The sequence below is a fragment of the Salmo salar genome, chromosome 04, assembly GCF_965601325.2.
Source record: "Salmo salar chromosome 04, fSalSal1, whole genome shotgun sequence".
NCBI lineage: Eukaryota > Metazoa > Chordata > Actinopteri > Salmoniformes > Salmonidae > Salmo > Salmo salar.
The window spans coordinates 47,324,482-47,336,734 of NC_138294.1; the positions used below are offsets into that span (position 1 = coordinate 47,324,482).

General features: G+C 43.0%; 1 protein-coding gene across 2 annotated transcripts in view; it reads right to left on the reverse strand.

Moving 5' to 3' along the window:
• Positions 1-12,253, reverse strand: part of LOC106603110 (neuronal migration protein doublecortin) — a 76,392-nt gene that overhangs the window by 13,321 nt on the left and 50,818 nt on the right. For both annotated transcript variants that reach the window (XM_014196347.3, XM_014196346.3), the window contains exon 4: positions 6,944-7,046. In XM_014196347.3, the coding sequence (XP_014051822.1) occupies positions 6,944-7,046 (103 nt within the window). The remainder of the gene's footprint in view (positions 1-6,943; positions 7,047-12,253) is intronic.

Here is a 12,253-nt window from a genome sequence, read left to right on the forward strand (position 1 = left end):
GAGTGGAGGCAGCAAACAATGTACCAGGCCAACTGTGATTTACCTGGTAATCTTTTTTGGACAATCAAGAAATGTATTGGTGAATTACATTAAGCATGCATTGAACTGCATCCATCTAATCTGCCAACAATTTCTTAGTGTACGTCATGGAATGTTGAGTCAAATATAATCTATTTTTAAAACCTCTTATGAAGATGGATATGTAACATAAACTGGGAATTTGATATGTTTGGCTGATATTCTGATTGTCTGTTCGTTTCATACATGCAAAGTAGTTAAAACGCAATCAGTTCCACTTTAAAAATCCTTCTTTAACCTGTCTCCTCTCCTTCATCTGCACTGATTGAAGTGGATTTAACAAGTGGCATAAATAAGGGATCATAGCTTTCACCTGGATTCACCTGGTGAGTCTATGTCATGGAAAGAGCAGCTGTTCTTAATGTTTTGTACACTCAGTGTATAGTAGCACAATCACATTGACAGATGAGAGAATGTCTAAAAAAGCGTTGTTACAGTGGTGTAGTATGTTACTAGTGATGTTACAGTAATGTAGTACGTGACTAGTGGTGTTACAGTGGTGTAGTAGGATACTAGTGATGTTTCAGTGGTGCAGTAGGTTACTAGTGATGTTAAAGTAATGTAGTACGTGACTAGTGGTGTTACAGTGGTGTAGTAGGATACTAGTGGTGTTACAGTGGTGCAGTAGGATACTAGTGGTGTTACAGTGGTGCAGTAGGATACTATTGGTGTAGTAGATGACTAGTGTTGTTAGAGTGGTGTAGTAGGTTACTAGTGGTGTTACACTGGTTTAGTAGGTTACCAGCGATGTTACAGTGATGTAGTAGGATACTAGTGATGTTTTAGTGGTGTATTAAGTTACTATTTGTGTAGTAGATGACTAGTGTTGTTACAGTGGTGTAGTAGGTGATTACTTTTGTTATAGTGGTGTAGTAGGTTACCAGCGGTGTTACAGTGATATAGTAGGTTACTAGTGGTGTTACAGTGGCGTAGTAGGTGACTAGTGGTGCAATAAGCTAATAGTGATGTTACAGTGGTATAGTAGGTGACTAGTGGTGTTACAGTGGTGTAGTAGGTGACTAGTGGTGCAATAAGCTAATAGTGATGTTACAGTGGTATAGTAGGTGACTAGTGGTGTTACAGTGGCGTAGTAGGTGACTAGTGGTGCAATAAGCTAATAGTGATGTTACAGTGGTATAGTAGGTGACTAGTGGTGTTACAGTGGTGTAGTAGGTGACTAGTGGTGCAATAAGCTAATAGTGATGTTACAGTGATGTAGTACGTGACTAGCGGTGATACAGTGGTGTAGTTTGACAGATGATATTAAAGTGGTGTAGCAGGTGACTAGTGGTGCTACAGTTGTGTAGTAGGTTACTAGTAATGTTACAGTGGTGCAGAAGGTGACTAGTGGTGTTATAGTGGTGTAGTAGGTGACTAGTTGTGTTATAGTGGTGTAGTAGGTTACTAGTGGTGTTACAGTGGTATAGTAGGTTACTAGTGGTGTTACAGTGGTGTAGTAGGTTACTAGTGGTGTTACAGTGGTGTAGTAGGTTACTAGCAGTGTTACAGTGGTGTAGCAGGTTACTAGTGATGTTACAGTGGTGTAATAAGTAACTAGTGGAGTTAGAGTGGTATAGAAGGTTACTAGTGGTGTTATAGTCGGGTAGAAGGTGACAAGTGGTGTTACAGAGGTGTAGTAGGTGACTACTGGTATAGCATGTTTCTAGTGGTGTTACAGTGGTGGAGTAGGTTATTAGTGGTGTTACAGTTGTGGAGTAGGTTACTAGTGGTCATACAGTGGTGTACTAGGTTACTAGTGGCGTAACAGTGGTAAAGTAGGTTACTAGTGGTGTTACAGTGGTGTAATAGGTGACTAGTCATGTTACACTGGTGTAATATGTTACTTGTGGTGTTACAGTGGTGTAGTAGGTGACTAGTGGTGCTACAGTGTTGAAGCAGTTTACTAGTGGTGTTAGTAGCGCAGTAGGTTACGAGTGGTGTTACAGTGGTGTAGTAGATGACTAGTGTTGTTACAGTGGTGTAGTAGGTTACAAGTGGTGTTAAAATGGTTTAGTAGGTTACTAGTGACATTACAGTGGCGCAGTAGGTGACTAGTGGTGTTACAATGGTGTAGTAGGTGACTACTGGTGTTACTGTGGTGTAATAGGTGACTAGTTGTCTTAGTGTTGCAGTAGGTTACAAGTGGTGTAATAGATTACGAGAGGTGTTACAGTGGTGTAGTAGGTGATTACTTTTGTTACAGTGGTGTAGTAGGTTACCAGTGGTGTTACAGTGATGTAGTAGGTTACTAGTGGTGTTACAGTGGTGTAGAAGGTTACTGGTGATAAAGTAGTGCAGTAGGTGACTAGTGGTGCTACAGTGGTGTAATAAGCTAATAGTGATGTTACAGTGGTGTAGTAGGTGACTAGTGGTGTTACAGTGGTGTAGTAGGTTACTAGACATGTTACAGTGGTGTAGTAGGTGACTAGTGGTGTTACAGTAGTGTAATAGGTGACTAGTGATGTTACAGTGGTGTCGTACGTGACTAGTGGTGATACAGTGGTGTAGTTTGTTGACTAGTGATATTACAGTGGTGTAGTAGGTGACTTGTGGTGTTATACTGGTGTAGTAAGTGACTAGTGGTGTTACAGTGGTATAGTAGGTGACTAGTGGTGTTACAGTGGTGTAGTAGGTGACTAGTGGTGTTACAGTGGAGTAGCAGGTTACTAGTGATGCTACAGTGGTGTAATAAGTGACTAGTGGTGTTAGATTGGTGTAGTAGGTTACTAGTGGTGTTATAGTCGGGTAGACGGTGACAAGGGATGTTACAGTGGTGTAGTAGGTGACTACTGGTATAGCAGGTTACTAGTGGTGTTAACGTGGTGTAGTAGGTTACTAGTGGTGTTACAGTGGTGTAGTAGGTGACTAGTAATGTTACAGTGGTGTAATATGTTACCTGTGGTGTTACAGTGGTGTAATATGTTACCTGTGGTGTTAAAGTGGTGAAGTAGGTGACTAGTCGTGTTACAGTTGTGTAGTAGGTGACTAGTAGTGTTACAGTGGTGAAGTAGTTTACTAGTGGTGTTACAGTGGTGTAGTAGGTTACAGTGGTGTCACAGTGGTTTTGTAGGTTACAGTGGTGTTACAGTGGTTTTGTAGGTTACAGTGGTGTTTCGGTGGTGTAGCAGGTTACTAGTGATGTTACAGTGGTGTAATAAGTGACACGTGGTGTTACAGTGGTGTAGTATGTTACTAGTGCTGTTACAGTGCTGTAGAAGGAGACAAGTGATGATACAGTGGTGTAGTAGGTTACTAGTGATGTTACAGTGCTGTAGTAGGTGACTAGTGGTGTTACAGTGGTGTAGTAGGTCTCTACTGGTTATACAGAGGTGTAGTAGGTGACTAGTAATGTTATAGTGGTGTAGAAGGTGACTAGTGATGTTACAGTGAGTAGTAAGTGACAAGTGAAATTAGTGGTGCAGTAGGTTAATAGTGGTGAAACAGAGGTGTCGTAGGTTACGATTGGATTACAGTGGGGTAGTATGTGACTAGTATTGTTACAATGGTGTAGTAGGTGACTAGTGCTGTTATAGTGGGGTAGAAGGTTACAAGTGGTATTACAGTTGTATAGTACGTGACTAGTGGTGCTTGTAGTAGGTTACTATTGGTGTAGTATGTTAAAAGTGGTGTTACAGCAGTGTAGTACGCTACAGTGGTGTAGTAGGTTACAATTGGTGCAGTAGGCTACTGGTGATGTTACAGTGGTGTAGTAGGTAGGTGATTAGTGGTGTTACAGTGGTGTAGTAGGATACTAGTGATGTTACAGTGGTGTAGTACGTGACTAGTGGTGTTACAGTGGTGTAGTAGGATACTAGTGATGTTACAGTGGTGCAGTAGGTTACTATTGGTGTAGTAGATGGCTAGTGTTGTTACAGTGGTGTAGTAGATTACTAGTGGTGTTACACTGGTTTAGTAGGTTACCAGTGATGTTACAGTGATGTAGTAGGTTACTAGTGGTGTTACAGTTGGTGACTAGTGGTGTTATAGTGGTGAAGAAGGTTACTGGTGATGTTAAAGTAGTGCAGTAGGTGACGAGTGGTGTCACAGGGGTGAAATAGGTAACTAGTGATGTTACAGTGGTGTAGTACGTAACTCGCGGTGATAGAGTGGTGTAGTAGGTTACTATTAATGTAACAGTGGTGCAGAAGATGACTTGTGGTGTTAGTGTTTTAGTAAGTGACTAGTGGTGTTACAGTGGTGTAGTAGGTTACTAGTGATGTTACAGTGGTGTAACAAGTGACTAGTGGTGTTAGAGTGTTGTAATAGGTTACTAGTGGTGTTATGGTCGGGTAGAAGGTGACTAGTGGTGGTACAGTGGTGGAGTAGGTTACTAGTGGTAAAACAGTGGTGTAGTAGGTTACTAGTGGTGGTACAGTGGAGGTTACTAGTGGTGTTACAGTGATAAAGTAGGTTACTAGTGGTGTTACAGTGGTGTAGTAGGTGACTAGTGGTGTTACAGTGGTGAAATGTTTACTAGTGGTGTTACAGAGGAGTAGTAGTTTACTAGTGCTGTTACAGTGGTGCAGTAGGTTATGAGTGGTGTTACAGTGGTGTAGTAGATGACTAGTGTTGCTTAAGTGGTGTAGTAGGTTACTAGTGGTGTTACACTGGTTTAGTAGGATACTAGTGACATTACAGTGGTGCAGTGGGTGACTAGTGGTGTTACCGTGGTGTTATAGGTGACTAGCGGTCTTAGTGTTGCAGTAGGTTACTAGTGGTGTAATAGATTACTAGAGGTGTTACAGTGGTGTAGACGGTGACTAGTTGTGTTACAGTGGTGTAGTAGGTAACTAGTGCTGTTACAGTGGTGTAGAAAGTGACTAGCGGTGATTCAGTGGTGTAGTTTGTTGACAGATGATATTAAAGTGGTGTAGTAGGTGACTAGTGATGTTACAGTGGTGTAATATGTTACTTGTGGTGTTACAGTGGTGCAGAAGGTTACTAGTGGTGTTACAGTGCTGCAGTAGGTTACTAGTGATGTTACAGTGGTGTAGTAGGTTACTAGCGATGTTACAGTGGTGTAGTAGGTGAGTAGTAGTGTTACAGTGGTGTAGTAGATGAGTAGTGGTGTTACAGTGGTGTAGTAGGTTACTATTGGTGTTAATGAGGTTACTAATGTAGGTTACTAGTGGAGTTACAGTGGTGCAGTAGATTACTAGTGGTGTTACAGTGGTGCAGTAGGTTACTAGTGGTGTTACAGTGGTGCAGTAGGTGACTAGTGGTGTTACAGTGGTGCAGTAGCTGACTAGTGATGTTACAGTGGTGTAATATGTTACTTGTGGTGTTACAATGGTGAAGTAGTTTACTAGTGGTGTTAATGAGGAGTAGTAGGTTACTAGTGGAGTTACAGTGATGCAGTAGGTTACAAGTAGTGTTACAGTGGTGTAGTAGATGACTAGTGTTGTTACAGTGGTGTAGTAGGTCACTAGTGGTGTTACAGTGGTGTAGCAGGTTACTAGTGATGTTACATGGTGTAATAAGTAACTAGTGGAGTTAGAGTGGTGTAGTAGGTTACTAGTGGTGTTATAGTCAGGTAGAAGGTGACAAGTGGTGTTACAGTGGTGTAGTAGGTGACTACTGGTATAGCAGGTTACAAGTGGTGTTACAGTGGTTTAGTAGGTTACTAGTGATGTTACAGTGGTGTAATACGTTACTTGTGGTGTTACAGTGGTGCAGTAGGTTACTAGTGGTGTTACAGTGGTTCAGTAGGTTACTAGCCATGTTACAGTGGTGTAATAGGTTACTAGCGGTGTTACAGTGGTGTAGTAGGTGAGTAGTAATGTTACAGTGGTGTAGTAGATGAGTAGTGGTGTTACAGTGGTGTAGTAGGTTACTATTGGTGTTAATGAGGAGTAGTAGGTTACTAGTGGAGATACAGTGATGCAGTAGGTTACAAGTGGTGTTACAGTGGTGTAGTAGATGAGTAGTGGTGTTACAGTGGTGTAGTAGGTTACCAGTGGTGTTACAGTGGTGCAGTAGGTTACTAGTGGTGTTACAGTGGAGCAGTAGGTTACTAGTGGTGTTACAGTGGTGCAGTAGGTTACTAATGGTGTTACAGTGGTGCAGTAGGTTACTAGTGGTGTTACAGTGGTGCAGTAGGTTACTAGTAGTGTTACAGTGGTGCAGTAGGTTACTAGTAGTGTTACAGTGGTGCAGTAGGTTACTAGTGGTGTTACAGTGGTGCAGTAAGTTACTAGTGGTGTTACAATGGTGCAGTAGGTTACTAGTGGTGTTACAGTAGGTTACTAGTAGTGTTACAGTGGTGCATTAGGTTATTAGTGGTGTTACAGTGGTGCAGTAAGTTACTAGTGGTGTTACAGTGGTGCAGTAGGTTACTAGTAGTGTTACAGTGGTGCAGTAGGTTACTAGTGGTGTTAGTGGTGCAGTAGGTTACTAGTAGTGTTACAGTGGCGCAGTAGGTTACTAGTGGTGTTACAGTGGTGTAGTAGGTTACTAATGGTGTTACAGTGGTGCAGTAGGTTATTAGTGGTGTTATAGTGGTGCAGTAGGTTACTAGTAGTGTTACAGTGGTGCAGTAGGTTACTAGTGGTGTTACAGTGGTGCAGTAGGTTACTAGTGGTGTTACAGTGGTGCAGTATGTTACTAGTGGTGTTACAGTGGTGCAGTAGGTTACTAGTGGTGTTACAGTGGTGCAGTAGGTGACTATTGGTGTTACAGTGGTGCAGTAGGTTACTAGTGGTGTTACAGTGGTGCAGTAGGTTACTAGTGGTGTTACAGTGGTGCAGTAGGTGACTAGTGGTGTTACAGGGGTGCAGTAGGTTACTAGTGGTGTTACAGTGGTGCAGTAGGTTACTAGTGGTGTTACAGTGGTGCAGTAGGTTACTAGTGGTGTGGCTGCTCTCACCATTCTCATCCAGGGAGAAGTCATCCTGGGCGTAGCGGAACTTCTCTGGGCCACAGGCAATGAAGACATCATCATCACCAAAGAAATCCTGAAGACAGGTGACCTGGTGGAGCAGAGAAACACGGGACCATGTGAGAATGCAGCTCTGAGACAATGCATACATACAATTCAGTGGGATCTTAACATGACATATCAGATATAAAATACATTCATCTTTGACAGTGACCAGTCCGACATCTCAGCACTACCACCTCCTTGACTCTGCACTTTTCTCCAGGTCACATCATGTCAGTAACAGCTTTACTGTAACGGCAACAAACAGATAGAGCAAAGAAATTCAGCAGCCAACGTGTGCCCCAAAAAGAAGGGGGCTTAATACTGCATTAACATTCTCAAGTTCGCTAAACTGCTTTTAAAATGCTGGCTGTGTGTTAATTAAAAAAGATAATACACTTGCATTCAACCGCGACAAAACATTGCATATAATTGTGCGAGGTTTGAGATTAGTGAATAGCTGTGGGGCTAGCTCGTAGAATGATCTAAAATCCTGGGTTTAATACCGCTTAAATTGGAGATGGTTGTTGATGATAAAATCTGTGGCTGGTAAAGGACTAAGACATGGGAGATAATACGTGCAACATCCTACTTTACATAAAGAGCTATTATTAGGAAGAACTGACATTTTTAGTATAAGGAGACAAAGGTGAATTTATCTAAGATTTCATCTAATGAGTCAGACCTCCTTCAGCCTTCAATGGAGTCCAACAGCAGACAAAAACTCTCCTACAATAGGTTGTATTCAGCCAATGAAAGAAAGCTGGTTGTATTAAGTATTCTTGGCACGTTAGCATGGCTACTAGAGCCAAACATGTCCCAATCACACACAGTCCAACGTTACTGAGTCTTTAATAATTGTGTATCACAGAGCTCGGTTTAACCCACTCCTCTAAAGGGTCTGATCCCCTTCACTGCAGCTGTTCATATCAGAAGCTACTTACTAGACAGATGTCTTGGGCCACACCCACTTTCACTGATGACCCTCCAATAGAAAAGCCCTGTTACTGGAACTAGCAGGTTTATTAGGCCCTCCCCCGCCTCACATTCAAAACACAGTCTTCCTCTCTGGTCTCCTGGGTGACAGGCGTCCAGGTTGCCACGCCACGGAGGTTCAAAACCTGGAGGGTAACACCCAGGATACATCACATCACAACCTTCTTTGTGACACACTTCTAAACTATGAGCTGATGCTAATTCTGGAGCACCCCACCCCAGCAGCTGCCATGATGCTTGTCGCTACTGGAGGAGTGTCTGGTCTGCATGGCGTCTGGCAGCTGTACATCCTCCATGTCCCACGGGTCCAGGACATAGACAGGGGCAGGAGTGGCACATATCCCTAGGGTCAAACCCTAGTGATGAAATTACTATATATAATCCCATTCTTATTGCTTTTTCATTGTAGACCTCTAATTAACTCACCCAGTCTTTCAGTGTATCATTAAACAGTCAATATCGTGAGCTTAAAATTGTGATTTTAATTTTTTTATTATCTTCAATCTTACAATTCCCGTATGGAATTTAGCAGGAATGTAGCTATAATGGGGACATTTTAAGGATGCCTCTCGGGCTGTCAATCATGTGTCAGATGGGAAGCGTGATGGGGTCTGCCAGCCCTCCACCCAGCCCCCACCACATCTCTAGGTGGTGCTAATGGAGAGGGGATGTAAATGAGGTCTTTGGCGGTCTCTGGGGGGTCTGTGTGTCAATCCCTCTGATGACAACAGCCCATCAAGGCTGGCTGGGCTCCCCAGCTACACTGGTAATGAGGGGGGCCGAGGGGGCTAAGCAGGACACAGGGCCCTATGAGGGAGGCCAAACTTGACTATGGTTCATAACAGTCTCTCTCTGTCCATCCCCCACACCCAACCCCCATGCTTTTGTTTAGGGTCAGGACGAGGCAGAGGTCATTAGAGTGATGACAATACAACAGACTGAAGAAAGGAGTGATAGAGTAGAACTGCTTAGAAGACTGAGAAACATTTAGTGAAAATATAATGGTCTGTAGAAACTAAGCTTTTCATATACCACTTTATGCAGTGATGGTCAACATTAGTACAATTCAATGTATTTATTTATCGATCTTGTCCATTACTTTAGAATGAAAGGTCTAAATCAGATCATCATGATCCTGGACATGATAAGATCCCGGACACGATAAGATCCCGGACACGATAAGATCCCGGACACGATAAGATCCCGGACACTATAAGATCCCGGACACTATAAGATCCCGGACACTATAAGATCCCGGACACTATAAGATCCCGGACACTGTTATTTTGTGAAGGAATCCATTTCTGAGAAAAACATTGGAACTCATAGCCAGCGAGAAGCCTTTTGGAAACCAGCTGTGGTGTGTGAATGTGGGCCGAATAGAAAACATATTAAGCGTATTACTGGGTTTCTGCAGTAATGGAAATACAATACTCTGAACCACAGGAAGGCCCAGATATTCAGCCTTTCCTTTCCAGAGATCAGGTCATACGGCACTACCATTACCACCAGGGAAGTAAGTCTGTCTCATTATACCCATCTCACTATTGAAAAGCACTACTTCATCACCTAATACAACTGAATGTTTGTGTCTATGATCAGACATGAATGCAGCCACTGCTGTAAAGTACTATTGACAGCCTGCTCAGCACACCAGTGTGCTCTACACTAGAGGAGCCGTCATGTCATCCAGTGTGACAGCCACTCTGTGTGTAGATTTGTGCTGACAAATGCATAGAGCTAATTGACTGCAGAGCTTCTGATTATGAAGATGCCTGTCTGATCTGACAGCACTGTTACTGTGACACACATGGCCTAGGAAGGTTCAGGAGGGACAGGGACAGTAGTAGAGGGAGAGAAACATTAGAAGAGGGAAAGGGACAGGCACCAGGGGTGAAGGAGGACCTGGGGACAAAGTCAGGGTCCTTGCTACCCGGGATCCTTGGGACGTCCCTACCCCTTTGAAGTTAACATTTTTAATGGTTAAGGTAAGGGTTAAGGTTAGGGTTAGGTAAGGGTTATGGTTAGGGTTAGGGTAGGCGTTAAGGTTAGGGTAAGGTTTAAGGTTAGGGTTAGGTTTTAGGCTAGAGTTAGGGTAAAGGTAGGCGTTAAGGTTAGGGTATGGTTTAAGGTTAGGGTAGAGTTTAAGGTTAGGGTTAGGTAAGGGTTATGGTTATGGTAAAGGTAGGCGTTAAGGTTAGGGTAAGGGTAGGCGTTAAAGTTAGGGTAGAGTTTAAGGTTAGGGTTAGGTAAGGGTTATGGTTATGGTGATGGTAGGCGTTAAGGTTAGGGTAGAGTTTAAGGTTAGGTAAGGGTTATGGTTATGGTAGGCGTTAAGGTTAGGGTAGAGTTTAAGGTAAGGGTTATGGTTATGGTAGGCGTTAAGGTTAGGGTAAGGGTAGGGTTTAAGGTTAGGGTTAGGTTTTAGGCTAGAGTTAGGGTAAAGGTAGGCATTAAGGTTAGGGTTAGGGTATGGTTTAAGGTTAGGGTAGAGATTAAGGTTAGGGTTAGGTAAGGGTTATGGTTAGGGTAAAGGTAGGCGTTAAGGTTAGGGTAGAGTTTAAGGTTAGGTAAGGGTTATGGTTATGGTAAAGGTAGGCGTTAAGGTTAGGGTAAGGGTAGGGTTTAATGTTAGGGTAGAGTTTAAGGTTAGGGTTATGGTTAGGGTAAAGGTAGGCGTTAAGGTTAGGGTAGAGTTTAAGGTTAGGGTTAGGTAAGGGTTATGGTTAGGGTAGGGTTAGGGTAAGGTTTAAGGTTAGGGTAAGGGTAGCGTTAAGGTTAGGGTAGAGTTTAAGGTTAGGGTTAGGTAAGGGTTATGGTTAGGGTAAAGGTTAGGGTAAGGGTAGGGTTTAAGGTTAGGGTAGAGTTTAAGGTTAGGGTTATGGTTAGGGTAAAGGTTAGGGTAAGGGTAGAGTTTAAGGTTAGGGTTAGGTTATGGTTATGGTTAGGGTAAAGGTTAGGGTAAGGGTAGGGTTTAAGGTTAGGGTAAGGGTAGGGTTTAAGGTTAGGGTAAGGTTTAAGGTTAGGGGTAGGGTTTAAGGTTAGGGTAAGGGTAGGGTTTAAGGTTAGGTAAAGGTTATGGTTATGGTTAGGGTAAAGGTTAGGGTAAGGGTAGGGTTTAAGGTTAGGGTAAGGGTAGGGTTTAAGGTTAGGGTTAGGTAAAGGTTATGGTTATGGTTAGGGTAAAGGTTAGGGTAAGGGTAGGGTTTAAGGTTAGGGTAAGGGTAGGGTTTAAGGTTAGGTAAAGGTTATGGTTATGGTTAGGGTAAAGGTTAGGGTAAGGGTAGGGTTTAAGGTTAGGGTAAGGGTAGGGTTTAAGGTTAGGGTTAGGTAAAGGTTATGGTTATGGTTAGGGTAAAGGTTAGGGTAAGGGTAGGGTTTAAGGTTAGGGTAAGGGTAGGGTTTAAGGTTAGGGTTAGGTTTTAGGGTAGGATGTCTCAAGGGTGCCAGATAGCACTAACCCAAAGCAGGTCGGACTTCCCATTGGGCAAAACAGTCATTATGACGTCACTACAACTAGTTTTGCCCACTTGCTTGACCTGTCCTCCATCCTGTTTTGCTAAAGACGTCTTACAGAGAGAGAAAGAGCGAGAGAGCGATAGAAAGAGAGAGCGATATATAGAAAGAGAGAGATAGTGTTGATGGGAGTCGAAGCAGATCAGGTCCGAGACAGCAGAGAGAATGACAAGATGCCTGTATACCAGGTTAATCCTGATTGGTCTGGCTTCCACCAGCTCATATAAGGACCTGTGTCACGCTAACCAAGGTAAGGTGGGGCCACTGACCCTTTTCTGTCAACTCCTGTCACCCCTCAGCCCTGCAGATACCACAGCTTACACTGACCAGCCAACCAATCCCAACCGTCAGCCAGGCAGACACCACAGCTTACACCGACCAGCCAGCCAATTACATCTCACTAATTATGAGGATGACAGGTGCCAATCAGAGGCACGGTGTACACTTACTTACACTAAGATCAAATATCTATTTGGAGATACTATATGGGTCATTTCAGTCTTATTAAAGTACTTATCCAGAGAGATTGCAGTTGTCACCTTTTACAAGTCAATACATTCCAACTGCTGTTTGATTTTCCTACCAAACTGTGTATGTACATACAGTGTAGTATAAATACATTGATACTAAATTATATCTAAATATACCCTGACATACAGCTAAATCTGTTCATAAACCCTCCCATTCCACGGATAATAGTGGGTCTGAGAGAGATCATTCTCCAGATATCACATCTCTACATCT